We start from the raw sequence: 25,393 nt of genomic DNA on the forward strand, positions 1-25,393 counted from the left end.
TTTGAAAGGATGTATGTCCCCTAGAAAAGCCATGTTTTTTTTTTTTTAAGCCATGTTTTAATCAAAATCCCATTTCATAAACGTAGAGTAATCCCTATTCAATACTGTTATGTTTGAAACTGCAATCAGATCATCTCCCTAGATGATATGATTTAGTCAAGAGTGGTTGTTAAGCTGGATTAGGTGACGACATGTCTCTACCCATTTGAGTGGGTCTTGATTGGTTTACTGGAGTCCTATAAAAGAAACATTTTGGAGAATAAGAGATTCAGAGAGAGCAGAGCAGAATGACACAGCCACGAGAAGCAGAGTCCACCAGCCAGCGACCTTTGGAGATGAAGAAGGAAAACGCCTCCCGGGGAGCTTCATGAAACAGGAAGCCAGGAGAAGAAGCTAGCAGATGATGCCGTGTTCACCATGTGCTATTCCAGCTGAAAGAGAAGCCCTGACTGTGTTCGCCATGAGCTTCTCATTTGAGAGAGAAACCCTGAACTTCATCAGCCTTCTTGAACCAAGGTATGTTTACCTGGATGCCTTAGATTGGACATTTCTATAGACTTGTTTTAACTGGGACATTTTCTCTAGCTTAGAACTGTAAACTAGCAACTTATTAAATTCCCCTTTTTAAAAGCCATTTTGTTTCTGGTATATTGCATTCCAGCAGCTAGCAAACTAGAACAGGTACTAAAAAGGCATTCAACATTTACTATCCATTCCTGACGACAACTCTTAGGAAAGGGCTGCTTGCTTAGCATAAGTCCCGTCACATCTCAAGTAGCTGGCATATAGCTTAAAGGTGAAAATGTGGGACAGTCCCATTAAAACCAGAAAGACAGGAGGCTTCTGACACCTCTACTGCTCTTGAGTGGTTTACTGCTACGTGCAGCCAGTGCAGGTGACAGGATAATTGAGCCAAAGGAACATCGCGTGTTAGCTCAGAGAGGAAGCAGGAGAAATGCTTTTACAACAAGTGCTGCACTGGAGGGGGAGGCCCAGTGCAGAATTTGCCAGAGACCAGTATCCTTCTCGGTTCCCAACAACAGCTAAGTTGAAAATAAAATGGACACTAGAAAGGAAACTCGAAGTTGCCCAGGCATTCATTTGTGAAGTGAATAGGACCTCTGAAGAAAAGCCTGGAAGCCATCCCAAGGAATGCAGAGGACTCCAGGAGAGCGAGAGATGGCTGGAGTTTGGATAAAAAGACTCAGCGTTGTAGACAGGTGAATGTTCACCGCTTATAAGTTTCATTCGAACATAGAGATCTAAATATGATTTTAGGAAAGGCGCTTGACCAATTGATTTTTTTTAAACAATTTTTACTGAGAAACCTTCACGCATGTACAGTCCATCCATAGTGTACAATCAGTGGCTCACAATATCACCACATGGTTGTGTATTTATCACCATGATCATTTTTAGAACATTTGATTCACTCCAGAAAAAGAAATAAAAGAAAGAATTCGTACATACCTGTTCTAGGTTGCTAGCTGCCAGAATGCAATATACCAGAAACAGAATGGCTTTTAAAAGGGGAATTTAGTAAGTTGGTAGTTTACAGTTCTAAGGCGGAGAAAACATCCCAATTACAACAAGTCTATAGAAATGTCCAATCAAAGGCATCCAGGGAAAGACACCTTGGTTCAAGAAGGCCGATAAAGTTCAGTGTTTCTCTCTTGAGTGAGAAGGCACATGGCGAACATAGTCACAGTTTCTCTCTCAGTGTAAAGGCACTTGGCAAGCAAGGCATCATCTGCTAACTTTCTTTCCAGGCTTCCTGTTTCATGAAGCTCCCTGGGAGGCATTTTCCTTCATTTTCGAATGTCGCTGGCTCGTGGACTCTCTGCTTCATGGTGCTGCAGCATTCTCTGCTCTCTCCGAGTCTCCCATTCTCCAAAATGTTTCCTCTTTTATAGGACTCCAGTAAGCCAATCAAGACCCACCCAAATGAGTGGAGACACATCTCCCCTAATCCAGTTTAACAACCATTCTTGATTGGGTTACATCTCCAGTGAGATGATCTGATTTCAAACATACAGCATTGAATATAGGAATTATTCTGCCTTTGGGATTTAGATTAAAACATGGCTTTTCTAGGGGACTTACATCCTTTCAAACCAGCACAATCCCATACCCCACATCCCTTCCTCTCATTGACTACTAGTGTTGCAATCTACCCAATTTTTTACCCATTATTCCCCCATTATTTATTTTTTTAATCCTTATTGTTATTATCGTTTTTTTTAAACTAATTGACCTATAAGTTCATCTGAGAGAGTTAACATTTGAGAACAACCAGGGACATTTTGAAAACGAAAAGTAGTAAAGTCGTGTTTGGAGCAGTGGAGATTGTTCTTTTGGAGCCTAAAGTAGGGAAACTAGAAAATTATGGTCATTAAAATGGGGTAATACTGATGCAAAAAATAGATCCATAAATATAGTACATGATAAGGGAGGTGTTTAATACTAGTGGAGGGAGAATGGACGAATCATCAGTGAATGGAACTGAGAAAACTAGCTAAATGATTCTATTTGTGAAAAAAAATAAAGACGTCTAATAGAAAAATGGAATCAGAACAGAAATTGGTGATTCACAAGGGAAGAAAACATTATTAACCTGGAATTCAATAGAAGCAAATTACGCAAGATTCAGTTTTTGCCTGTGCATTTGGAAGACATTTTTTAATTCTGCATTGGTGGGGATATCCTGAGGTGAGGATTTTCGGACACAGCTGTTGATTCTCAACCTGGCACTTAACCGAAAGAACCCATGAGCACCGTGGATCACATGGCCAGAAAATTCTACCGGAAAGGCATAAATATGTATTTTTAGAATTGTAGCCGTAAAGAAAGGACACATACACGAAGATATACATCAGCCTGTGCTCCGTAAACATTCGAAGCAATCTGAAAAGTCATCAGTAAGAACTGTGTTAAATTATGGTGTTTTCATACACTGGAATATTATATAACTATTAAACCATGTCTGTGGCATATTATGTGGAAAAGTTTAAGTCATAAAACCAGTTGTGCAACTCGATTCTTTATTACAGGGGTCTGTAGACTGTGACCCCCCCAGGCCAAATTTGGCCCTTGTCCTGTCCTTATATAGCCCTTGGGCCAAGAATAGTTTTTACAATTTTAAATAGGAGAAAAAAATCAAGGCGAGAAGGATATTTTGTGAAATGTGAAAATTATATGACATTCCAGTGTCCATAAATAAAGTTAGCCTTTATTTTTTATTAAAAATTTTTTTTTTGCATGGGCAGGCACTGGGAATCGAACCCAGGTCTTGGGCATGGCAGGCAAAAAACTGCCACTGCGCCACCATCACCTGCCCCTATATATATATATATATATTTTTTTTTTTTTGCATGGACAGGCACTGGGAATCGAACCTGGGTCTTTGGCAAGGCAGGAGAGAATTCTGCCTGCTGAGCCACTGTCGCATCACCCTAGCTAGCCTTTATTAAATAGCTAAAATACAAAATACATACTTTGCCCCTTGGATCCTCCTTTCCCTCCCCTCTTCTTAAAATGAACCCCATTGGAAACATCTCTCACAGGGAGACAGAAGGGATATTTTATAAATATGCGACCTCACTCTCAACTCTGTTTGCCGTAGAACCAGGCATTAGAGTTCCTCCTGGACACCAGCCAAAGGAGACTTAATTACTGATGTATCAAGGGAAGAAGATTATGAATTGCCAGGTCTCTGTGCTGGGCCCCGAGGGAACCATGGAAACCGTCATGCCAGGGACCCCGAGGCTGGAGACAGAACCATGCCATAGGTGGTTCTGCTCCTGGGCCACCATAGGTGGTTCTGCTCCTGGGCCACCATAGGTGCCCGCTCCTGGGTCTTCCTGCCCCGTCCCCTGCCCCCTGGAGCCACGCAAGCTGGCCCCGCCCCTAATGTGCTGTCACCCCTTAGGAAGCCCTGCTGCCCAGTGACTGCACGCCCTCCTGTCCCCACAGGCGATCTTGGTGTCCTTTCTCCGGGCATGATGCCTTTGGCTCCACGGGGTCCTTCTCTCTTGCAGGCTGTACCCTCTCCCCCTCCGGGAGGGTAGGGGGCCTGAGTTCGCAGGTCAACAGGGTGAAGCCGAGTCCTGCCCACACAGCCCCAGCGTCCCAGCACAGGCTGCCTGCCTCGCCCCGTCTCCTAGACTTATGGCCAGCCTCGACCTTTGCAGGCTGTCAGTCCTCGGAGGCTGGGATACAGGGTGCTTTCCTTCCACAGCAACAGGGTCAGACAACGCCTGCCCTCTGGGACGCCTCTCTGTCCTGCCACCTACTGCTTCCCCCCCACCTGCCCTGGTCATCTCAGCCCCTCCAGAGTCTCAGCTCCAGGGGCATGCTGCCTCCACAGCTCCACGGGGGCCTCCACTCGCTTCCCTTCCGTCTCCTTTCCCTGTCCCTGCTTTGCTCTTCACTGGACACAGATTCCAGGTCACCCTGCCCCTCACTCCCGGCCCCCCTCCCCCAGCAGGAGGGCTTATCACCTTGGTTCAGTCCAGCGGCCACTGTGAAACCCCCCATGCTGCTGGTGTCCAGCGGGACCCTGTGCACTCTCTCTTCCACTCCCCTAAAGCTCCATTCCACATTTCCTATACCAGACTCCAGTGCCTCCCCCATCCTTACTCTCAGCCAGTGACCCTTCTTCTTTCCTTGAGAAATGGAAGCTTTCAGAAGAGATCGTCCAGCTGCTCCCGCTGCCCCAGCACCTGCCAGCCCTCCTCCAGCTGCTCCCTTCTGCTGTGTCCTTCATCCTTTCTGATGGGGGGGGGGGCTGTCCATGCTTCAGGCTAGGGCTGACCCCCCTATCTGTGCCCGGGACCCCCTTCTACTGTCCCGCTCACGGACCTTCCTCCTGCACCCATCCTCTCTCTGTTGCAGCCCCTATCCTTCCTTCTCTACTGGAGTCTTCTGGGCATCATCCAGACGTGAGGCTGTGTCTTCAGTTATGCCAAGTATCTTTAAGCCATTCCAGCTGTTGACTGCACATCTGGGTGTACCCTGCGTTCCCTCCCCGCGGATAAGTTCCCATAAAGGGAACGGAAGCCGAGGTGTGTGGAACGCAGGAAAGTGTGTGATGGGCTCTGCCTGCATCTCCGAAGGGAAGCCCCCGCTCCCGCAGCCGCCCCCAGAGCCAGCGCCGCCCCCGCGTGCCACCTCCCCGCGCCCGCAGAGCGCCCGTCGGGGCTGAGACCCGAACTGACCCTAACGGCGGCTTTCCTTGCTGACCTTAACCGATCGCGTCCTGGGCATAAGGTGGCACCAGCTTGCCCGGACTTCTCTCACGCTGCCTCTCCTCTCCCAGGACATGGGCAGGTTCTGCCTGACCTACGAGGCTTCCATGACGCGGCTCTTCCGCGAGGGCAGGACAGAGACCGTGCGCTCCTGTACCAACGAGTCGTGCGCCTTCGTGCGCGCCATGGTGGACCCCACGCAGACGGTAAGGGCGCCCTGCACGCGGTCTGGAAAGGAAGCCTGAGATGGCCGTCCAGTCGTACTCTTGCCTCCAAAGCAGAGGCATATTCGGTGTTTTCCTTCCACGTCTCTCAAGGAATGGGAAAGTACTAAAAAATATCCTCCGAGCTGTGTGCAAAGAAAGGAGTATCACGGAGCATCCCGTTTCCATATAATGTCTATAGATCAGGTGGCACTTCTTAAAAGGCTCTAAGTCAGAAAAAAATGCAATAGAAGGATTAGTAAATGGGTGCTAAGGAAAAGTTCCAAATGGTGGGGCTCTGGTTTAGGAAATAGCACCCATCCTGGGACCCTCTGCTTGCCCCCAGCCCAGCACTGAGCCCCTTGGCTCTGAGCTGGGGGTTCCCTAGCACTGTCTTTAAATCCTGGCTGTGACCTGGGCAGCGTGGTCAGCTCACTGTCACAGATAGGGACACAGAGACTCAGGTGAGTTTAGCAAACTGCTGGACCACACAGCTAGGAAATGGCCCGGGTTGGACACACCTGATGCCAGCCAACAAGGACACTCACTGGCCCAGGAGATGCGGCCAAAGTCCCTTTCCTCTGCGGGGAACCTCCCTCCCAAGTGACTTTCAGCTCCATGGAGAGGGAAGCTGTTGGTGCTGTGATAGGCAGTGGCTCTGATGTATCGTTAGATGCCTTCAAAAAGCACATTTGAAGACTGGGTCTCGAGTAGGTAGACAGGTGGCCTCTCCCTACAAAGATCTGTATCCCCCCTGATTCTGTGATTCACTTCATGGAGCCGAAAAGAGCCAGAAGCAGCCTCTCTGGGGTCAGCTTTATAGCCCAGAAGGACTGCTTGAGCAGAGCTAGCCAGACCTCTCGGAGGTTCTCTGGCCACCCACGACAGCACTGCAGCGAGGTGATGGGGACGGAACCTCATTTTCAGACAGCGAGAATGCGAGGCTCATGAAACATGTTGAAATCGGGCTATCCCACCCGCTTCGTGACCTCGTTTGTGTAAGGGGGGAAATAACACCAGGCAGGCTGCAGGGTGGACCCAGCACCCAGCACGTGTCTCCAACAGTGACCCCTCTGTGGCCTCTGGACACTGCACGGCAGGGACACATTTCAACAGAAGGGGGCAGCCAGCCAGTGGGGCTTCTGGCGAGGTGTCCCCCATCAGGAGACGGAATCGCTCCCTTTTCCTGCTGCTGTAGCGAAAGAAGCCCATAACTTTTTATTAAGGCTGAGATCTGCCCTGCCTCGCCTAAAACGTCCAACGTGCTTCATCCCCGTTGTTTGTTCTTTAGGTTGAGCAGAGGCTGAAACTATTCAAGGTTGCATCTGAGAAGCATCAGCTTCTGTACCGCCTGGCGATGATTGGCTCTGGGATCGATCGTCACCTTTTCTGCCTCTACGTGGTGTCCAAATACCTGGCTGTGGATTCCCCTTTCCTTAAGGAAGTAAGTCGCTTATTCCCAGGACAGTTGACTCAAACATATGCACTGAACCCAAACTCAGCATCAGGCAGTGGGGTCTTGGGACGTGGTTGTAATACAAATGGGAATTTTGAGCTGTGGATTTGGTGTTGCATTTCTTCAGTGCCCCAGAATGCTTTGCTGTCAGATTTATCCTCCTGACTTAATAGATGGAAATAACCTCGAGAGCACATATAATTGTGAAAATATATAAAGGGCATCAAGAAGTGATAAGTTCTGAGTATTTGTTGCCTTTGTTTTAAATATAGTTTATTTAATTAAAAGTTTATCAAATTTAATTTTTTACTGATGGCTGTGTTGAATGACCGGCTTGAAAAATTCCTGAAAATTGGACAGGTGGCCTGCGCACGGGACTTGGTACAAATGGGCTCCAGCGTAGCATCTCCATCCCAAATCTTTATATATAGCCACCTCCAGTTTTGTCTGAGATGCTGTTAGCTGCTCTGGACCCCGACTGATGCCCTTACCTGCTCTGTACACATAGTTCCCTAGACCAGCGAGACCTTCGGGGACATGGGCCTCTTCAATCTAAAACAGTCAGGAGACGAAGCACACATTTTCTTCTCTCTGCAGCAGGGCTTCTCGGTCCCAGGAGAACGCGGGATTTAGGGAATGTGTCATTTGAGCATTTCCTGATTCCGCGGTCCTTCTTGTACTCGATAGGTTTTAGCTGAACCTTGGAGACTGTCCACCAGTCAGACCCCTCAGCAGCAGGTGGAGCTGTTTGACTTGGAGAGAAATCCAGATTATGTGTCCAGTGGAGGGGGCTTTGGACCGGTAAGTAAAGAGGGGCGTCATGGAACCCAAGCACCCAGCCCCAAGCCCAGGGCTGTGGCCGCCCATCCGCTGCTCGGCTGCAGCGATCTCAGTTCTGATAATATGGTTTGTGTACCAGTACAAAGGAATTCCTGCTGATGATTATTTTTAAAAAATTTATTTTAATTTTTTAAAAAATATAACAAACGCAAACATTCTTAACTTTTGATCATTCCGTTCTACATATATAATGAGGAATTCACAATACCATCACATAGTTGCATATTCATCATCATGATCATTTCTTCGAACATTTGCATCAATTCAGAAAAAGAAATAAAAAGACAACAGAAAAAAATTCATGCATACCATACCCCTTACCCCTCCCTTTCATTGATCACTAGCATTTCAAACTGAATTTATTTTAACATTTGTTCCCCCTATTATTTATTTTTATTCCATATGTTCTACTTGTCTGTTGACAAGGTAGATAAAAGGAGCATCAGACACAAGGTTTTCACAATCACACAGTCACATTGTGAAAGCTATCATTATACAGTCATCTTCAAGAAACATGGCTACTGGAACACAGCTCTATATTTTCAGGCAGTTCCCTCCAGCCTGTCCACTACATCTTGAACAAGGTGATATCTATTCAATGTGCAAGAGCAACCTCCAGGACAACCCTTCCACCCCATCTGCAATCTCCAAGACATTGACACTCCGCTTTGTCTCATTTCATTCCTGCTAATGATTAATATAGGTGCCGTTGACAGGCTTGGGTTTTTATGATAAAAAGTTCCCTTTCTGCTTGCCTTCTGTGCAGGAGACCCGGGTTCAATTCCCGGACCATGTACCTAAAAAACAAACAAAAAAATTCCCTTTCGCATCATGTCACTTCCCAATGTTAAATTTAAACTTATTTTGCACACAGGTTGCTGACGACGGCTATGGTGTATCATACATTCTCGTGGGAGAAAATCTCATCAATTTCCACATATCTTCCAAGTTCTCTTGCCCTGAGACAGTAAGTCCCCTTTTTTCTAAAGATGGAGTATTTTCACTTTTTATCTTTTTTAAGCATGTCTCATCCTGAATTGGGCATAAGTTATCAATTCAGTTATCTACTTCTACTTGGCTTGGGCCTTCTGAAATTAATGAATTTCAAAATTCGCTTAACCTGGTTTTAAAGAAATATGTCTTATTGGTTGAAAATGTTCATCTTTGCAGATAGCGGCGGTTTGTAATCTTAAGTAATGTCGGAGTGCTTCTAAAATGTTTTGACTTTCTAACACTTGGAGGGTGGACCAAGAGTAGTGAGCACAGGTTCAGAAATATGAATACATACATTGTAGCCGCGAGGGGGGCTGTAGTGTCCTTTCGTGAATGGGATGAGTGACCCTTTCATAGTAGGGTACACTCAATCCTTTTCCATATTGTATGTAACCTGACAGTCACTGTTAACAGGAAAAAAACTGAAATTCATTGACTAGTTGTGTCAGATGCAATGCTTTAACATTAGGGGAAGCCCTGATGAAAACACACCCACACAAACAAAACTGGTCACTGTTACCCGAAACATTTCTCCAAAATGTGTATGTTGGTGATTAAACCATTCGGTCAAGGATTAGAGAATTGGCCAAACGAATTTTAATTCTTTGAGTTGGATTAAGAATAGGCTTAATGAAAAGGCTTTGAAATGCGGGAATTTCCACCTTTTAATGTTGTTTATTTATTTTTTTATTTTTAAATGACAGGATTCGCATCGCTTCGGGAAGCACCTGAAGCAGGCAATGAGTGACATCATCACCCTGTTTGGGATCAGTTCTAATTCCAAAAAGTAATTCCATTGGCACTGCTCCGAAGGAACATGGACTCTTCCGATAAAACCAAATGAAAATTAAGTATCAACCCTGATGGTAGTGCAGGATGAAAAATGGCCCTTGAAAAACTCAGTTGTTTTCCTTCCATAATGGGTTCGGTGATTCGCTTTTTCTAGAACAGCAGCCTCCACCATACGAGGTGTAACCTACTACTTCTCCGTACGTCCTAACTTCATGAACATTTGATAACGTCCCTCTAAAGTCTTTGTATCGGCTTGTATTTATTAAGGGATTAAAGTATGGTTGAATTAAGGGATTAGCAGATCTGTGACTTCACGTATTGCAAAAGGAAATGGCATGCCTCCTCAACGGAGAGGAAGCATCTAGCTTGCGAGGACATATAACTTTATCAGCATTTGTTGCGCCAAAGAAGAAAGGGTTGTTTGAGTTGGCGATGGTAACCATCACAGCTCACCCTTGTGTAATGCAGTAACTGAGAAAGCTGTGCTTTTGGTCACAGTATCTTGTCTCTGTGGGTAGCTCTGTCCTTGAGTTTGTCACTCTGCCTTTGCCTCTCCATCTTTCAAGCAAGTCGAATCCCACATCCCTTGTTTTAGAAACCTTGCCCATATTCAAAACCCAGTGCCTTAAAAAACGAAAGGCCCTTGATGCGAGGAAGACTGCGGGAAAGAGTCCTTTATTTCTGTAAAGTCTTTGTTTCTGAATTGTGGATGTATTACTCCTTTCCCAACTGAATTGAGTTTGGATGACCCTAAATAAACTGTTTTCCTCTGGTTTTCCGTACCTAGAGAAAGACCCAGCCCCGTTAGGAAGTCAGCTGTGCTGGGTTTTCCTAATTGGAATGCTTTGCCATCATAATTAAATGACAAACTGGCACATATCAGAGATGGGGAGCGAGAGATGATGGCAAGTCTTTGCATCGGCTTGTATTGTATAACTAAAATATGATTGAATTATTTAAGGAAATTAGTGGCCCTGTGACTTCACATGTTGCCAAAGGAAATGGCATGCTCTCTCACTGAAGAATAAAATATAATATTATATAATATCACTGTTTACCTAGATGAGAGGGTGAAGCATGGAGCATGGTACTGGCCCCTGCAAAACAAATAAAACCCAAGGACAACTGCAGAGGCTCAGGGGAGTCTAGCTGCCTCCTGCCAGCAACCTCCTGTTGAGAATCCAAAGGAGATGGGGGTGGGAGGGTGGGGGGTGGAGAGTGGATGGAAGCAACGTGCTCAGTCATTCTTTGGAATCTTGCAGGTAATGGGTGCTAGATGTCAACACAGCCTGTCCTCGCCTTTAGAGTGCCTTTATCGAAAGGGTCTGCCAGGCTGAACAACGATTATGCACTGAATTGTCTTCAGTATTTAATGTAAAAATTAAGTATCACGGAAGGAAATTCCCACTGCCTCGAGAGCTGTAATGATAAGCTTAAATGTCCACTTTTTTAATTGTGTATTTATTTTTCTGACCACTTTGTTCTTGTTGGGCTCACCTCCTCAAGAGTTCTGCACTCCAGGAGTAAAAAAAAGAGGGCTGAACTTTAGGAGACCAAGGCGCTTGCTGGAAGGCACACGCACATTTTATTTATGTATATTTTGTAATGTAAAAATCCAAAAAATGGGCCAAAGGACTTTTTTTTGCCTTCTAAAAACCTTAAGAAATGTAAACAAAAGACAAACACACAAACCCACCAACCAACAGCAGCCACTCAACCCCCCAATCACCCATGGTGTACGGTCAAGGAGGTGTGGGGATTTGCCAAGGGCAAGCGTGGCCTCGGCCACGAACCCACAGCCGCTGTCACCGCTCTCAGCCACGCTGGTCGCACACTGCGGACCACGGCACCGATCTGTGCCATCATCATGTTCACAGGTGAATTTGAGTATAATCATGTTAGCACTCAGATTTGGGCTCGCCACTCAGGTTTTAAGTGTTTCAAACGCAATTGTTAAATAATTGGCGCAGCTACCAAAATGCGATTTTATACTCCTTAAAAGAAGGGAGAGAGTCTTGATTGTATGCTTGACAGGGGATGGTAAGAGTATTATGTATTTTAATTTGGAACAAATCACAGTCTTGATGGAGCTGTGGTTTGAATTTATCTTGGATTGTCCACTATGTAAATATCATATACGCTCTAGTGTGTAGGTCTTAGGAATGTAGAGTGTGGATGTAGGGTTTCATGAATAAAAAATTAACCCTGGTCTGCTACAGTGTCTGTCTCTGTTTGTTTTGTTATGGGTAATGAAATGGCTATAAGTCAGTGCCTCTTGGAGCATTCCCTTGCCCCAGGGCCCAGAATTTGAGCACTTAGTAGGTGATCAGTAAACAGCTGCTAAACGAAGGCAGGAATTCAACACCCTCAACGGTTTTTTTATTGAGGGCCTACTATGTGCTGAGCGCTTCTCTAGGCACAGGTCCCCACCCTCTCCCAATCTGAATTCCAGCAGGAGGCAGGAGGTCGAGTGGACAAGTCTGAGGATCTTGTCTTAATAAGAGGACCCTGGTGGGTGGGGTGGAGCGGTGGTGGTTATTTAGAAGGGGCTTCAGCTCATGTCCGAATGAGGAGGCAGAGCCAGCGGTGTGGACCCAGCAGTGTTCGTAAGAGCATCTGGGACAAGCACGGAGGTTGGGGCCTTTGAAGCTGGGCAGTGCATGGCTCACACAGCGGCTGTGCCCAGGGAATGGTGCCTGGCACATGGACGCTCCTCAGTGTGGACCCTCGTGGGTTGGTGCCCTTGTGGGACCCTTCACGTTATTCGCTATCTGTCACTTGGGCTCATCAGTGTCTATCGGCTGCCTGTTAGAGCTGTGCAATTCAGGCTTCATCCTGAGCCTGAACTCCAGTTTGTTCAACATGCTTGTGTTATTCCAGCCAGGAAGTTAAACCATCTGCACGTGAGGACGCAGGAAGGGGCTAAAAAGATGCAGAACAAACCTGACAGTGATTCCTTTTGTTGAAAGGTGGTGTGATAGGGGGCAGTGCTCAAGGCAACTTGTTTGATCTGTAATTAAACACTTTAGCAGGAGAATTCATATGTCATATAATTAAGGACAGAGGCTATCCCAGTTTTCATCTGAAAAGGCCACTAGAAGGTTCTTCGGAATCCTGCCCTGAGTGTGGGGAAACAGGCACACACCCCAGGACACACAGGAAGCAGTGGTGCTAGGGAAACGAATGTTTGCTCTACTGAATTCAGCTCCACGTTGCAGAGTTAAGCTCCCAAGAGGTGTGCTACATTTGAAGTCAAGTAGGTTGATGATTTTGATTAGTAGTTGCCTGGAATATATTTTAAGTCATTATCGTGTCAGGAAAATTCTAATAGAATTTAATGGATGTCGACTCTAATGTTTAAGAATGATTTTTCGAGTAAGAAAGTCCTAGCCACATTCTTTTTGAAAAATGCCTTAAATATGCCAGCCCAAATTTAGAAGTTGTCAACTGGACAAGACTTGTGAGATTTTTTGAATGATATAATACATGGTATGGCTGTGTCCTTGGTTATACTGTTTGACTTAGAAAAGTAATTTCAAAAACTAATTAGAAATTTTTTAATTACAATTATTTTATTAAAACATTTTTTGGGTTTGAGTAATAGGAATTTTTAAAAACATTTTTATTGGGATATATATATATACAAAAATCAATAAAATTCCAAGTACATTTTTAAAATGTTACAGAACAGATTTCAAAGTTTGGCAAGGGTTACTTTTCCACAATTTCAGGTTTTTCCTTCTAGTTGCTCTGAGACACTGAAGACTAAAAGAAATATCAGTATAATGATTTAGAAGTCATACTCATTTGTTAAATCCTATCTTCTCTGTTATAACTCCTCCTTCTCCTTTGATCTTTCTCCTACTCTTTAGGGATATTTGGGCTATGCCCATTCCAACATTTTTACGTTGAAAGGGGGTGTTGACAATAAAGGATGGGAGATGAAACTAGCTGATATTCTTGGAGAGGCTCTGGCCCCCTCTGGGTAAAACATTTTTTATTTTTAAATTTTTATTTTATTAAACATTACTTGTACACGGAAACAAAGTACCTAAGAGCTCATGGTGAATCTGTGAATCTCCGCTTACCCACAATATCCCACTCCCATTGCCCGAACTCCCCTTGAACCTCACCTGGTTAGATTTGCAGGTTGCAGCTTTAACTCGAAATGTTTTTGCCCCTCTTCTTGATTAAGCAGTGACAGTACCTCCTGACTCCTGCGTTTGTGAAAGATGGATTTAGCTTGCTCCCTGCTCGAAGTCTGAAAGTTTTATTAACACTAGTTGTATCTGTTAGCTTTTACTTACCAACATCTCCTTCCCAGCAAACACTGTTTATATTCAGTTAGGGTCGTCCAGTTTTCAGTTACAAATTTCGCGGTCTGGCACCTAAGATCTGCAGTATGGGCGAGGTTGGGAATTGGCAGGTGCAAACACCTCTGCACAGGTGTAAGTCCCTCTGCACAGGTGCTCCCGTTACCTGCTCGTCCGCCCGCGAGGCTTCCTGCCCGGTGGTTCCTGCTCAGGCTGCCCCGAGATGCGGTGTTGGTGGGGGTCGAGCCCGGGGTCGCGGGGGGCCCATTTCTGCCCTGGCCTGAGGGGCTCGAGGGTAGGAAGGTTAGTTTAAAGACTGAGGTCAGAAGTCGACATTGGAGTCCCACCCAGCGGGGCCACACACCAGCCCTGGAACCCTCAGTTTCTGCATCTGAACTGAGATCCAGAGTGCCCCGCCCTGGCCTCGCTCTGCCCCGCCCCCCGCGCCATCGCCCCCTCCCACCCACGGGGCCCCGCCCCGGTTCAGGCCCCGCCCACCCCCGACTCCGCCCCCGCACGCCCCGCCCCGCCCCCTCCCCAACGGCCAACCGCCCCAGGAGTGCGAGGAGCCGGGTTCGCTCTGAGGAGGCCGGTCGAGGCGCCCTTTCTGGTGCCTGAGCCCCCGTCCCCGCCGGGTCTCCCCGCGGCCCCGAGCCTGGCCTCGAGGTCTGTAGGCGGGGAGGGGAGGCGGCGAGACTCTAGGTCGGCCGGGTGGGCGGTGGGACCCCCTGGTCAGCCCGGCGGGCCGTAGGACTCGCTCCCCTGGGGGCGGGGACAACCTCTGGTCGGCCGCACTGTGCGGTGGGACCCCTTGGCCAGTCAGTCAGGACGCTGGGACCTCCTGGTCGGTCACTCAGGACGGTGGGACACCCTGGTCAGTCACTCAGGACGCTGGGACCTCCTGGTCAGTCAGTCAGGACAGAGGGACCTCCTGGTCAGTCACTCAGGACGGTGGGACACCCTGGTCAGTCACTCAGGACGGTGGGACCTCCTGGTCAGTCAGTCAGGACAGAGGGACCTCCTGGTCAGCCAGTCAGGACAGTAGGACCTCCTGGTCGCTCAATCCGGACTACGGCACCCCCCGGTCAGCCCCCTCTGGGCGGTGGGACCCCCTGGTCAGTCTCCTTGGATGGCGCGACCCCCTGGTTAGCCCCGCGGTTGGTGGTAGGGCCGCCCCCTCCGCCCGCCCCGCCCCTCCGCCCGCCCCGCCCCTCCGCCCGCCCCGCCCCTCCGCCCGCCCCGCCCCTCCGCCCGCCCCGCCCCTCCGCCCGCCCCGCCCCTCCGCCCGCCCCGCCCCTCCGCCCGCCCCGCCCCTCCGCCCGCTCCGCCCTTCCGCCCGCCCCGCCCCTCCGCCCCGCCCCCTCACCTGGCCGCCTCCTTGCAGGTGCGCGGCACCTGGCGTGATCCTGCGTCTAGCAGGGCTCCGGGGCGATGCCCGCGCGAGGTCCGCTGTGTGGACATGGACGAGGCCGCTCTGCTCGACGGGCTGTCCGGTCCCGAAGACGACGTCGTGACAGACCTCTTCAGTCCCGACAGTCAGTTGGTCCCTGAGAACAGAACCCTGAAAAGCCCTGCGGCGGTGAAGCACGAGGAAGACAAGTTCCCGGTCTACAAGGACGCGTTCCTGAGCTCCGCCGACCCCAAGGAGCCGCTCCTGCACGCCTTCAACCCCCCGCTGAACGTAGACTGTAAGAATAACGTCAAAGTTGAGCTCCTGGTGGATGACAACGACGAGGAGCAGATTCTCGGGGAGTACCCAGGCCTGCCCGAGCTCAATCCCTTGGAAGACGCCGCTCTTCTTTCAGCCCCGCCGCCGCCCGCCTACAACGTCCACTTCCTGTCCTCCCTGCTGACCCCGCACAGGAGTCCTGCTGTCGTGCCCCTTGGCGCCTGGGCCAGGGAAGGAGCCACCCACCCGGGTGTCCGGATGATTCCAGTAAGACCACCCGGGGAAATAGGCACAGCACCCGTTTCACCCCTTTACAAAAATGTGAGACGGGAGGAGTTTATACCAAGATTTCTCTTTAGAAGCATTTTCCTGGATCAGTAACCAATCCAGACAGGGCAGCCCCCTTGAATCCTGGTGGCGTGCAGGGGTGTCTACCCAGCTGAGCCATCTACCTGCTTTTGAACTGTGTCTTAGGTCAGCAGTTCCAAAGGCCTATTGATGCAGAGAGCAGAAGACAAAAGAGTAGGGACAAATTAGAAAGTTAAGCTAGGACCCTACTGTTAAAGCTGTCATTGGCTTTAAGAAAGAAGCCCTGTTTATGTTTGAGAACTAGTGTCGGTGAAAACAGGATGACACAATTGAATTTTCATGTGTTTGCATTTTATGTTTAAAAAAAACCGTGAGGGTTGTAATTCACAAAAACATAGAGTTAATACTTGTGTTTGCTGAGCTTTGAAATCAAGCTGTAGATCTTTCTTTTACTAATGAATGTTATTCAAGCTTAGATAATATCCATCAGAGGCCAAACAAATTTCTGCTAACTCTCTGCCAACTGTCCTCCTTGGCTTATTCGTTTTGTTCTTGCTGAAATGAAACGCACCACTTCTTCTTTTTTTTTTTATACCAAAAGACAAAGCAAATGCGAACATTCCTATTTTGATCATTCTGTTCTACATATATAATCAGTAATTCACAATATCATCACATAGTTGCATATTCATCATCATAATCATTTCTTGGACCATTTGCATCTATTCAGAAAAAGAAATAAAACGAAAACAGAAAAAAATTTACACATACCATACCCCTTACCCCCCTCCCTTTTGTTGATCACTAGCATTTCAAACTGAATTTATTTTAACATTTTTCCCCCTATTATTTGTTTTTATTCAATATGTTCCACTCGTCTGTTGACAAGGTAGATAAAAGGAGCATCAGACACAAGGTTTTCACAATCACACAGTCACATTGTGAAAGCTATATTATCAATCATCATCAAGAAACATGGCTACTGGAACACAGCTCTACATTTTCAGGCAGTTTCCTCCAGCCTCTCCATTACATCTTGAATAACAAGGTGATATCTACTTAATGCGTAAGAATACCTCCAGGATAACCTCTGGACTCTGTTTGGAATCTCTCAGTCATTGACACTTTGTCTCATTTCACTCTTCCCCCTTTTGGTCGAGAAGATTTTCTCAATCCCTTGATGCTGAGTCTCAGCTCATTCTCAATCCCTTGATGCTGAGTCTCAGCTCATTCTAGGATTTCTGTCCCACGTTGCCAGGAAGGTCCGCACCCCTGAGAGTCATGTCCCACATAGACAGGGAGAGGGTGGTGAGACTGCTTGTCGTGTTGGCTGGAGAGAGAGGCCACATCTGAACAACAAAAGAGGCTCTCTTGGGGGTGACTCTCAGGCCTAAATTTTAAGTAGACTTGACCTATCCTTTGTGGGGTTAAGTTTCATATGAACAAACCCCAAGACTGGGGGCTCAGCCTATAGCTTTGGTTGTCCACACTGCTTGTGAGAATATCAAGAATTCGACTTGGGGAAGTTGAATTTCTCCCTGTTCTCACCATTCCCCGAAGGGGGCTTGCAAATACTTTCCCACTCACTGATCAAGTCACTCTGGGATTTATCAGGGGATCACTCTGGACAAACCAACAAAATCTCATGTTCTACCCAAGGTTCCAAGTACTTACGGTGTTCAATCAAACTATCTACATAAGTTATATTAGGAAATGCACTAGTCAAAATATAAATTTTGTACCAAATAAACATTTTTTGCTTTAGTCTCACACATAAGGTGAAATTTTAAAATATTAGTTGCCATCTTATTTTCAGCACCCTGCAATAATGACATTCCTTTGTTCTTCCTCATGCAAAAATATTTTTAAAATTTGTACATTTAGTCACTATCATTATACACTCTAGGCATTCCTAGATTATATCATCCCAGTCTTTATCATCTATCTTTCTTTCTGATTTCATTTATGCCCCCAGCCCTCCTCCCTCTATCATTCTCACATTCAGCTTCATTCAGTGTTTTAGCATAATTGTATTACAGTTAGGTAATATTGTGCTGTCCCTTTCTGAGTTTTTATATTCAGTCCTGTTCCACAATCTGTATCCCTTCAGCTCCAATTACCCAATATGTTATCCTATTTCTATCTCCTGATGGTCTCTGTTACCAATGAAATATTCCAAGTTTATTCACTAATGTCAGTTCATATCAGTGAGACCAAACAGTATTTGTCCTTTTGTTTTTGGCTAATCTCACTCAGGATAATGTCCTCAAGGTCCATCCATGTTTTTACATACTTTATGACTTTATTCTCACAGCTGCATAATATTCCATCATATGTATATACCACAGCTTGTTTAGCCACTCATCTGTTGATGGACATTTTGGTTGTTTCCATCTCTTTGCAATTGTAAATAACGCTGCTATAAACATTGGTGTGCAAATGTCCGTTTGTGTCCTTGCCCTCATGTTCTCTGAGTAGATACCTGGCAATGGTATTGCCGGGTCATATGGCAATTCTATATTCAGTTTTTGAGGAACCGCCAAACTGCCTACAAAGCGGTGGCACCATTTGACATTCCCACCAACAGTGGATAAGTGTGCCTCTTTCTCCACATCCTCTCCAGCACTTGTCATTTTCTCTTTTATTGATAATGGCCATTCTGGTGGGTGTGAGATGATATCTCATTGTGGTTTTGATTTGCATTTCTCTAATGGCCAGGGAAGTTGAGCATCTCTTCATGAACCCACCACTTTTTAAATGAAACAAAGGATCACCCCCAAAATGTATGCCAGCTCCCTCAAAAGATTTAGTTTGGAAAATTAGTTTAATCATCTATTGAATCATTTTATTTGGTTAGAGATTAAACTTTTTTGGAACATTTTTCAGTCTGTGTTCAGGTGGCCAGAGCTGTCATAAGCTGTAGTAGCAATCTCCTGGGTCTCTGCTTTTCTGTTTTTTTTTCCAGCCTGACTCGTGGAGTGGGCGGGGGTGTAATCTCTGCTCCCTGGCAGAAAGGAAAAGGATGGAGCCCAGGCTGGTGCCCCCCCTGTCCTCACAGCGTGTGCTTAGAGGGATAGCAGCCTCCAGTGAGGGGGAAGGAAGAGCCCCAGAGAGCACCCTTACCCCACTTGGGGGGTCGTCCTGGGGGGTGTTAACTTGAGTCCTAGTGGGGCATCTTGTTCCCTTTACAGAAGGTTCCATTTTGTCACCTAACCCAAACCTGGTCCCAGTCCTTTCTGCCTGTTGGTCCAAGCGCGACTCTCTTCCTGCTCAGAGAGGAGTCAGTGGGAATTAACCAGAACAGGAAAGGGTGTTTGCTCATGTTGACAGTAGCAACGTAATCCAGTTTTAACAGAATGCTGGCTTGGCAAAACAAAGGAGAGACTGATATTTCTTTGATTTTTAAAATATTTTATTGACTGTTTCCTAATTCAGTAATGTAATGAAAAAGATTAATTCAGTGAAAAAATATTTATCAGTTACACAGAATAAAATTATTTAACTGTTAAAATTATGGATAAATTGCTAATTTCCTTTTTCTAGAACTTCATTCTCACATATTGACCTTTGTTTATATCCCTTCTGTAAAAAAGAGATTTTACTGAAAGATAAGTAGTTCAGATATTAGTTGCATGGGGCTGAGGGCATGATAAATTTATTGTATAAGTATTTGTTAATTACAGAGAGGTAGATCTAAACTTTGATGACCTGTGTATGGGAAGGTCTCCAAAGCAGAAAACAGAAAAAATTTTTGAATTTTTTTGATATTTCTATAAAATTTGAAATATCTCAATAAACTGTTATTAGAAATGTAGCCAAACTACCCCTCTTTCAAGATTTATACCTAGGTGCTACCCTGTTGTGCTATATAATTTGCCAGTATGTGATAATTGTTATTTGTTTTATTAGGTTGGAAAATCTCCAAGTTTTAGTCAGCATCTGCATTTTGAAAAATAGTGATTTTTATGTGAGGTTTTTTTGGACATTACCTTTAAATCACTACACTTGAGACACATCTTTCTTCAGGACATTACAACCTCCTTCCTGGTCTTTTGGGAAGCTCACCTGAAGTCTGTAATGGACAGCCCAGGCAGGTGGAGGTTAAGCAGGGAAGACTGATAATGGAAAGCCTGGGTTAGCTGCTGTTGCCCAATCCTCTTTATATTTTATAAAGAAAAAAGCAAATTTTATAAAGAAGCATCCCAATTTTGAAACACAAAATTCTGATAGTAAAATATATATATTACTTTTAGGATTTTTTAGGTTTTTAAAAAATTCCATTATTTTCAGTGGTCTCATTGGTATTTCTCCATATTTTGGGTAATTTTGCTTGTGTAGCATTGAGTTGGGCGTTGTGATGAAGGAGACCTTAAAAACAAAGTTGGCAGTTATCATCTCCCCTCACATATTATTTGTCCTACTATTCAGTCAGGAAAGTTCTATATGTAAATTTTTAAGGCTGTTGTAAGTATTACCAAAACATCAGGAAGGGTATGACGCTTCTTGAGGGAGGAAAAACTTGATAAAATATGAGTAGAACATTAGATAAAACTAATCAGCATCCTTGAAGGGTGAGCAGTTCAGGTGATTTTAAGAAAGAAGAGGTGAGACTTCCAGTGCCTCCAGCAGGATGTAGTGCAGTTGAGCAGTAGAAGAAGGAACCTCCATTTACTTATCCCGTTTTCTGAAAAAGTACAAGTGCCATGTCAGAGCCACATCTCCACACCTCGCGGGTAGTTGGTTTGGGTCCTCAGAGTCGTCCTATGGGCGTCACCCATGAGCCTTGTCGCCCTGTAGGAAGAATTAAGAATTTTAGATTCACCAGTGAGGAATGAGAGGCATTAAGAGAAAGGACACTCTGTACTTTTGAAATGTGGCTTTTACCTAGAGCTCAAATTTCAATTTTCTCCATGCTGTAACTGCAAAAGCCAATGTCTATACCATCTCTTCTAAAATAGTGATGCTTTTTTAGGTTGGAATAAAAGAAGCAGGTGGTACTCTGACGTGTAACAATCCAGAGCAAGCAACTTTTCAGAACCCTCATATTCAAGAAACTTGTTGCAAGTTTTCATCATCCCAAGAACCAGAGGACACCTCCACCTGTTCTCTTAAAAAAGACTCTAATCCAATGGTAATTATACCAAAGAAAATACATATGACTAACCTTATGGTAAATGACACATATCGTTACTAAACCAATAGGTATTTCAGTCATTATTTTTCATTTTGTTTCCTTGTTGAATCAGCATTTTTGTTTGTCTTATCTATAAAAAAAAGAGGGGCAATGACTAGAGTTTCATATTCTTTTCATTTCTTAGATTCTCCTTTTCACTCAATCTCAGCAAATTTAACAACAATTAAGATATTGCCAAATTCTTTAACTAGGGACCCCAATTCACATTGTCAAAATGTGGAGCCATGGTTAGGCTCGGGGGCGGGAGTGGCACAGGCTGAGCTGTGGCGTTTGAAGCATCGATGGGAGGGGAGGCTGCAGTTCTCGGGCTTTGGGACAGAAGCTGCTTCTTATGCTTTGCCATGTCTCCAAATATCTCTACAGACACTTTCATAGTAACATTTGTGGTTTATGTCATACTTTTCCACATTCATCATTTCAATCCCTATAAGAACTCTGTGGGATTGGCTTTATTTTTATCCTCATTTTATGGATAGGAAAACAGAGATGCAGTATAATTTGCTTATGTCTTCTTAGTTTATATGTGGTTCATCTGGGATTCTAGATCCCAGATGTGGTGGGGTAAGGAAGAAGGGAGCAGAGGAACCCTTTCCCAAGAATTCCTTTAGCAAACTGCTTAGAGTGCAAAGAACTAATGATTATCTTCCCCACAGCAATTCTTTACTACAAGAAAGGAGGCCCTAGCTGTAAAGCGTGAACTAACTATGAAAACACTTGCAAATGAGTTCACCATGAATCTTGGTTAGCTATGGTGTGCTCCATTCTCCCTATATTTGTCTGCAGTTCTACCCAGGGCCATGGGTTCTGAGGGCAGAGCTTTCCCCAGACACCTGGGGCAGTTCACCAGAACGAGAACTCTTCCAGCTGAACCAGACTGCACAGTAGTGTTAGCTCACTTAACCAGGAGGGGCAGGGCACATAGTTCAGCCCAGGAGAGCCTATCAGAGTCTTTCTCCCTGTTTAGTGTGAGTGAGTGAGTGGCTTTAACTGCACCCTCTAAATGCAAATACAATTCCAACTGTACAGAATGCCAGCTTCTGATCACATTCCAGGCAGGTCTTTCAGTCAAGGTTGTACACCTCCACCAGAGGCTTGACATGTTCTTTTTTTTTTTTTTAACATGGGCAGGCACCGGGAACTGAACCCGGGTCCTCAGGCATGGCAGGCAAGCACTCTTACCTGCTGAGCCACCGTGGCCCGCCCCGACATATGTTCTTTGTATAGGTGGTCTCATTGGGGTTTTATGCTTATTTGGGGTTTCCTGTCTAGATAATAAGCAACTGAAAGGCAGAAACCCTGGCTTCTCTGTATAGTTGTGGTTTTACCATCAGAATTAGAAGCTGCATTCAGAAACCCCAGCTTTTCTTGCTTTTAGATTCATGCCATGTTGCCTGGTCCAGGGGTGAGCACACAGTTAGGACTCCATTGATCCTTTCACTTGACTGATGGAATAAAGTGACCCACTTGCCTGGCTGGCTGAGGCTGAGGAGAACCATAGCTCAGGATTTATTTATGGTCATCATTCTAACCAGGTTATCTGAGAAAGCTGGTCAGGTCCAGGAAGACTGGCATGGCTTCTTAGGATTTCTCAAATCTTAGACTAACCTTTCAAAGCTGTGCTTATAGGAAATAAAATAAACATAAAAATCCACGTGTTAAGTAGTAACCTGTTTGTGTGGCAGTAAAAACCAACCGCAGTAAAACTAGAGATTATTCTAAGTATATGCCAGATGAAATCAGGGGATCATGGTTTTAATTAGACTTAGCCTGATCCAAATGGGGTCAGGGTTGCCAGATAAGCACCTTCTCCCCGTGATGCAGGCCATGGAGTACAAGAACTGGGAGGAAGCTCCAGTACACAGCCTCCCCACCCTCCTCCCTGCTTGGACACTTCACCTACTGTAGCGCACCTGTCAGACACCCGTGGGGACCGGCATGCCCAGGGCCTCTGTTACCATCCTTACTGTATCTTGGGAAACATTTCTGGGAGATCTTTTGCTTTGTGGTGCCTCCAGGTTATAATAGCATGTTATCTAGAGTCATCAATAGAGAACAAATCTATAGTTTCCCATTTCTAAAAAAAACTTAAATTCTGGATTAAAGCTGTTTTCTCAGATTTAAGTTTATTTAGGTTCATATTACTGGAGTAGTTATCTTTTAAAAATGAAACCTGATCATTATTTTTCATTTTAGGTGATATGTCAGTTGAAAGGGGGTACACAAATGCTGTGTATAGACAATTCTGGCACACGAGAACTAAAAGCCCTTCATTTGGTTCCTCAGTATCAAGACCAAAATAATTATCTACAGTCAGGTACAAAGTATATGAATAGAATAATTATGTCTCATGTATAAGCTGGTAAGTGACTATGCTTGGCTTTTTTTTTTTTTTTTGCATGGGCAGGCACCAAGAATAGAACCCAGGTCTCTGGCATGGCAGGCGAGAACTCTGCCTGCTGACCCACTGTGGCCTGCCCTGGCTTTTTATATAAAGTGAAAATGAAATAGGCAGTTAGGTTATGGAATAGGCAATTTTGGTAAATGTCATTGCTCATATTAGTGAATTATAGAAAAAAATATAGAGTATATTTTATATACCTTGTATTGACTGTCTCAAATTCTCAGATAACTGTCCTCCAATTGAGCTAGCTGCAGAGAGCTTTGCGGCTCTAATAGGTGATGTATGATTATCAGTGCCACAACGAGGTGTGCTCAGGTTGAAACATCAGCCTTTGAAACGGGTGGTGGCTATACATTTATTGTATGTGTATCGATATACCTTTGAATGTAATTAGTGAGAATTATCACGATGAATTCTGAAACAGCTATCAAATGCTGATTTATCTGGCATTCATTCACTCAGAAACTTTTTAAAACTAACACCAACCATAATAATAAACGACCTAAAAGTGCATGATCATCCTGAAATGCCTTAAGAATATGAATGACTAAGGAAAGATTAAATGACACAGCTTCCTGATTGTGCTTAACAAACATTAGGCACTGATTCTTGAAAATGAGGCATCTCTGTGTGGTCTATTCATGATCTCGTTACTGTACAGCCTGAGTCAGCCAGAATCTTTCATTATCAAAAATGATTCACTGACCTTGCACGTAACTGAAAATCCATGGTAAATGCAGTTGTAATTTCACATGGCCTTTAGAGTCCAGGGCAAGAAGAAAGTATATGACTCCTTGCCTTCCCATTCCATTCGGACATTCTTTTTATTTGGTAAATATGAAACCACCTTCAAGCCATTTACTTTTTCACCGAGCCTCAAGAAGCTCTTTGTTACCCACTGACTGTGGGGTTTTCTGGTTCCATTTCCTATAGGTTAGCACTGCCTCCATGATCCTCAGCACAGGCAGGAAGGGGTTCTTATTTCCCTTCTTCTTGGATACAACAAAATCCTAATGCTTTAAGATTCACAGAAGGGGAGGGTTTATATAATGTTCTGCAAGTCATTTGCCTTATCATATAATCATAAAACCCCACAGTCTCTTTTTGTTACACTTTCTGCACATATATTAAACATCACCGTAAAATAAATGCAACCTGTTCCTTAAAGTACAAGATGAGATCACTCAGGGGTACTGAAGCCTGTAGAAGGAAATGTATTCAGCCTGTGAGTGAACTGGAGGGTCCCACGCTTCTCCTTCTACATGGACTCACTAATCAAAGGTGTACAGCGCCCTTGGTGTCTCAGGAATATTTTTCACAGCACCTTGAAGCCAGAGTAATACCTATCAGATCCAGTTATTAAGTGGTTTGTTCCAAACAGCTTGGTAACCATTTGCAAAAAGAACCTTATAAATGAAAGTAGTTCACATAGTGTCCAACAGATGTCACTATGTTTCCCTCGAAAATGTGAACTATGCAGTGGCACCCAGTGAGTTTACTGTGGCACCCCAGGGCATCATGGCACCCAGTTTCAGCTGTGGACACTCACAGCATTTTCTTTTAGCATAGTGGACTACACCTGGAAGATTGAATTAAGTAGCATTATAGTGAAAAATATGGGTGGTAATAAGTAAAACAAACAAAAACTACAGAATAGAAAACATAAATAGTATCAAGATAAGTAGCTTTGTACCTGAAAAATCCATATCACATAATTTTTGTACTTTCTTCTGCGTACAATTGGAAGCGTGACAATATAAGCCATCAGTTAATTTTAATTGTCTTCCTTACAGATGTCCCTAGACCAATGACTACTTTAGTAGGAAGATTTTTGCCAGTACCAGGAAAATTAAATCTCATTGCACAAGTGAGTCATCGTTTTAATAAAAAATACAATTGGACATTAATGTCTTGAAACTTCAATTGTCGCAGTTGGAATTACTCAGAAAATATAATTTATACCCTCCACTTAAAATC

The 25,393-nt window shown here is 44.9% G+C and overlaps 2 protein-coding genes and 1 long non-coding RNA gene across 17 annotated transcripts in view; 2 read left to right on the forward strand and 1 right to left on the reverse strand.

Moving 5' to 3' along the window:
- CPT1A (carnitine palmitoyltransferase 1A) overlaps positions 1 to 11,739 on the forward strand; it is an 83,982-nt gene extending 72,243 nt beyond the window's left edge. For both annotated transcript variants that reach the window (XM_077115447.1, XM_077115448.1), the window contains exons 15-19: positions 5,318 to 5,452; positions 6,741 to 6,893; positions 7,593 to 7,706; positions 8,620 to 8,712; positions 9,443 to 11,739. In XM_077115447.1, coding sequence (XP_076971562.1) covers positions 5,318 to 5,452; positions 6,741 to 6,893; positions 7,593 to 7,706; positions 8,620 to 8,712; positions 9,443 to 9,529 — 582 coding nt within the window. In that variant the 3' untranslated portion in view covers positions 9,530 to 11,739. The remainder of the gene's footprint in view (positions 1 to 5,317; positions 5,453 to 6,740; positions 6,894 to 7,592; positions 7,707 to 8,619; positions 8,713 to 9,442) is intronic.
- A 1,387-nt stretch (positions 11,740 to 13,126) lies between these two features.
- On the reverse strand, positions 13,127 to 14,285 carry LOC143645827 (uncharacterized). The gene is made up of 4 exons (XR_013157194.1): positions 14,010 to 14,285; positions 13,838 to 13,925; positions 13,664 to 13,747; positions 13,127 to 13,295 (listed from the first exon to the last, which is right to left on the reverse strand). It is a non-coding gene; the product is annotated as an uncharacterized LOC143645827 (long non-coding RNA).
- A 92-nt stretch (positions 14,286 to 14,377) lies between these two features.
- The window catches only part of TESMIN (testis expressed metallothionein like protein), a 178,666-nt gene continuing 167,650 nt past the window's right edge, over positions 14,378 to 25,393 (forward strand). For 9 of the 14 annotated variants that reach the window (XR_013157490.1, XM_077115470.1, XM_077115471.1 and 6 more), the window contains exons 1-5: positions 14,378 to 14,509; positions 15,228 to 15,779; positions 20,794 to 20,952; positions 23,209 to 23,329; positions 25,210 to 25,283. Coding sequence is in view for 13 of the 14 variants with exons in the window: in XM_077115470.1 (XP_076971585.1) it covers positions 15,303 to 15,779; positions 20,794 to 20,952; positions 23,209 to 23,329; positions 25,210 to 25,283 (831 nt within the window). In the remaining variant the exon portion in view is untranslated. The other 5 variants (XM_077115473.1, XM_077115475.1, XM_077115462.1 and 2 more) reach the window with 4 other exon arrangements.

Source organism: Tamandua tetradactyla, chromosome 9 (assembly GCF_023851605.1).
Source record: "Tamandua tetradactyla isolate mTamTet1 chromosome 9, mTamTet1.pri, whole genome shotgun sequence".
Taxonomy (NCBI): Eukaryota; Metazoa; Chordata; class Mammalia; order Pilosa; family Myrmecophagidae; genus Tamandua; species Tamandua tetradactyla.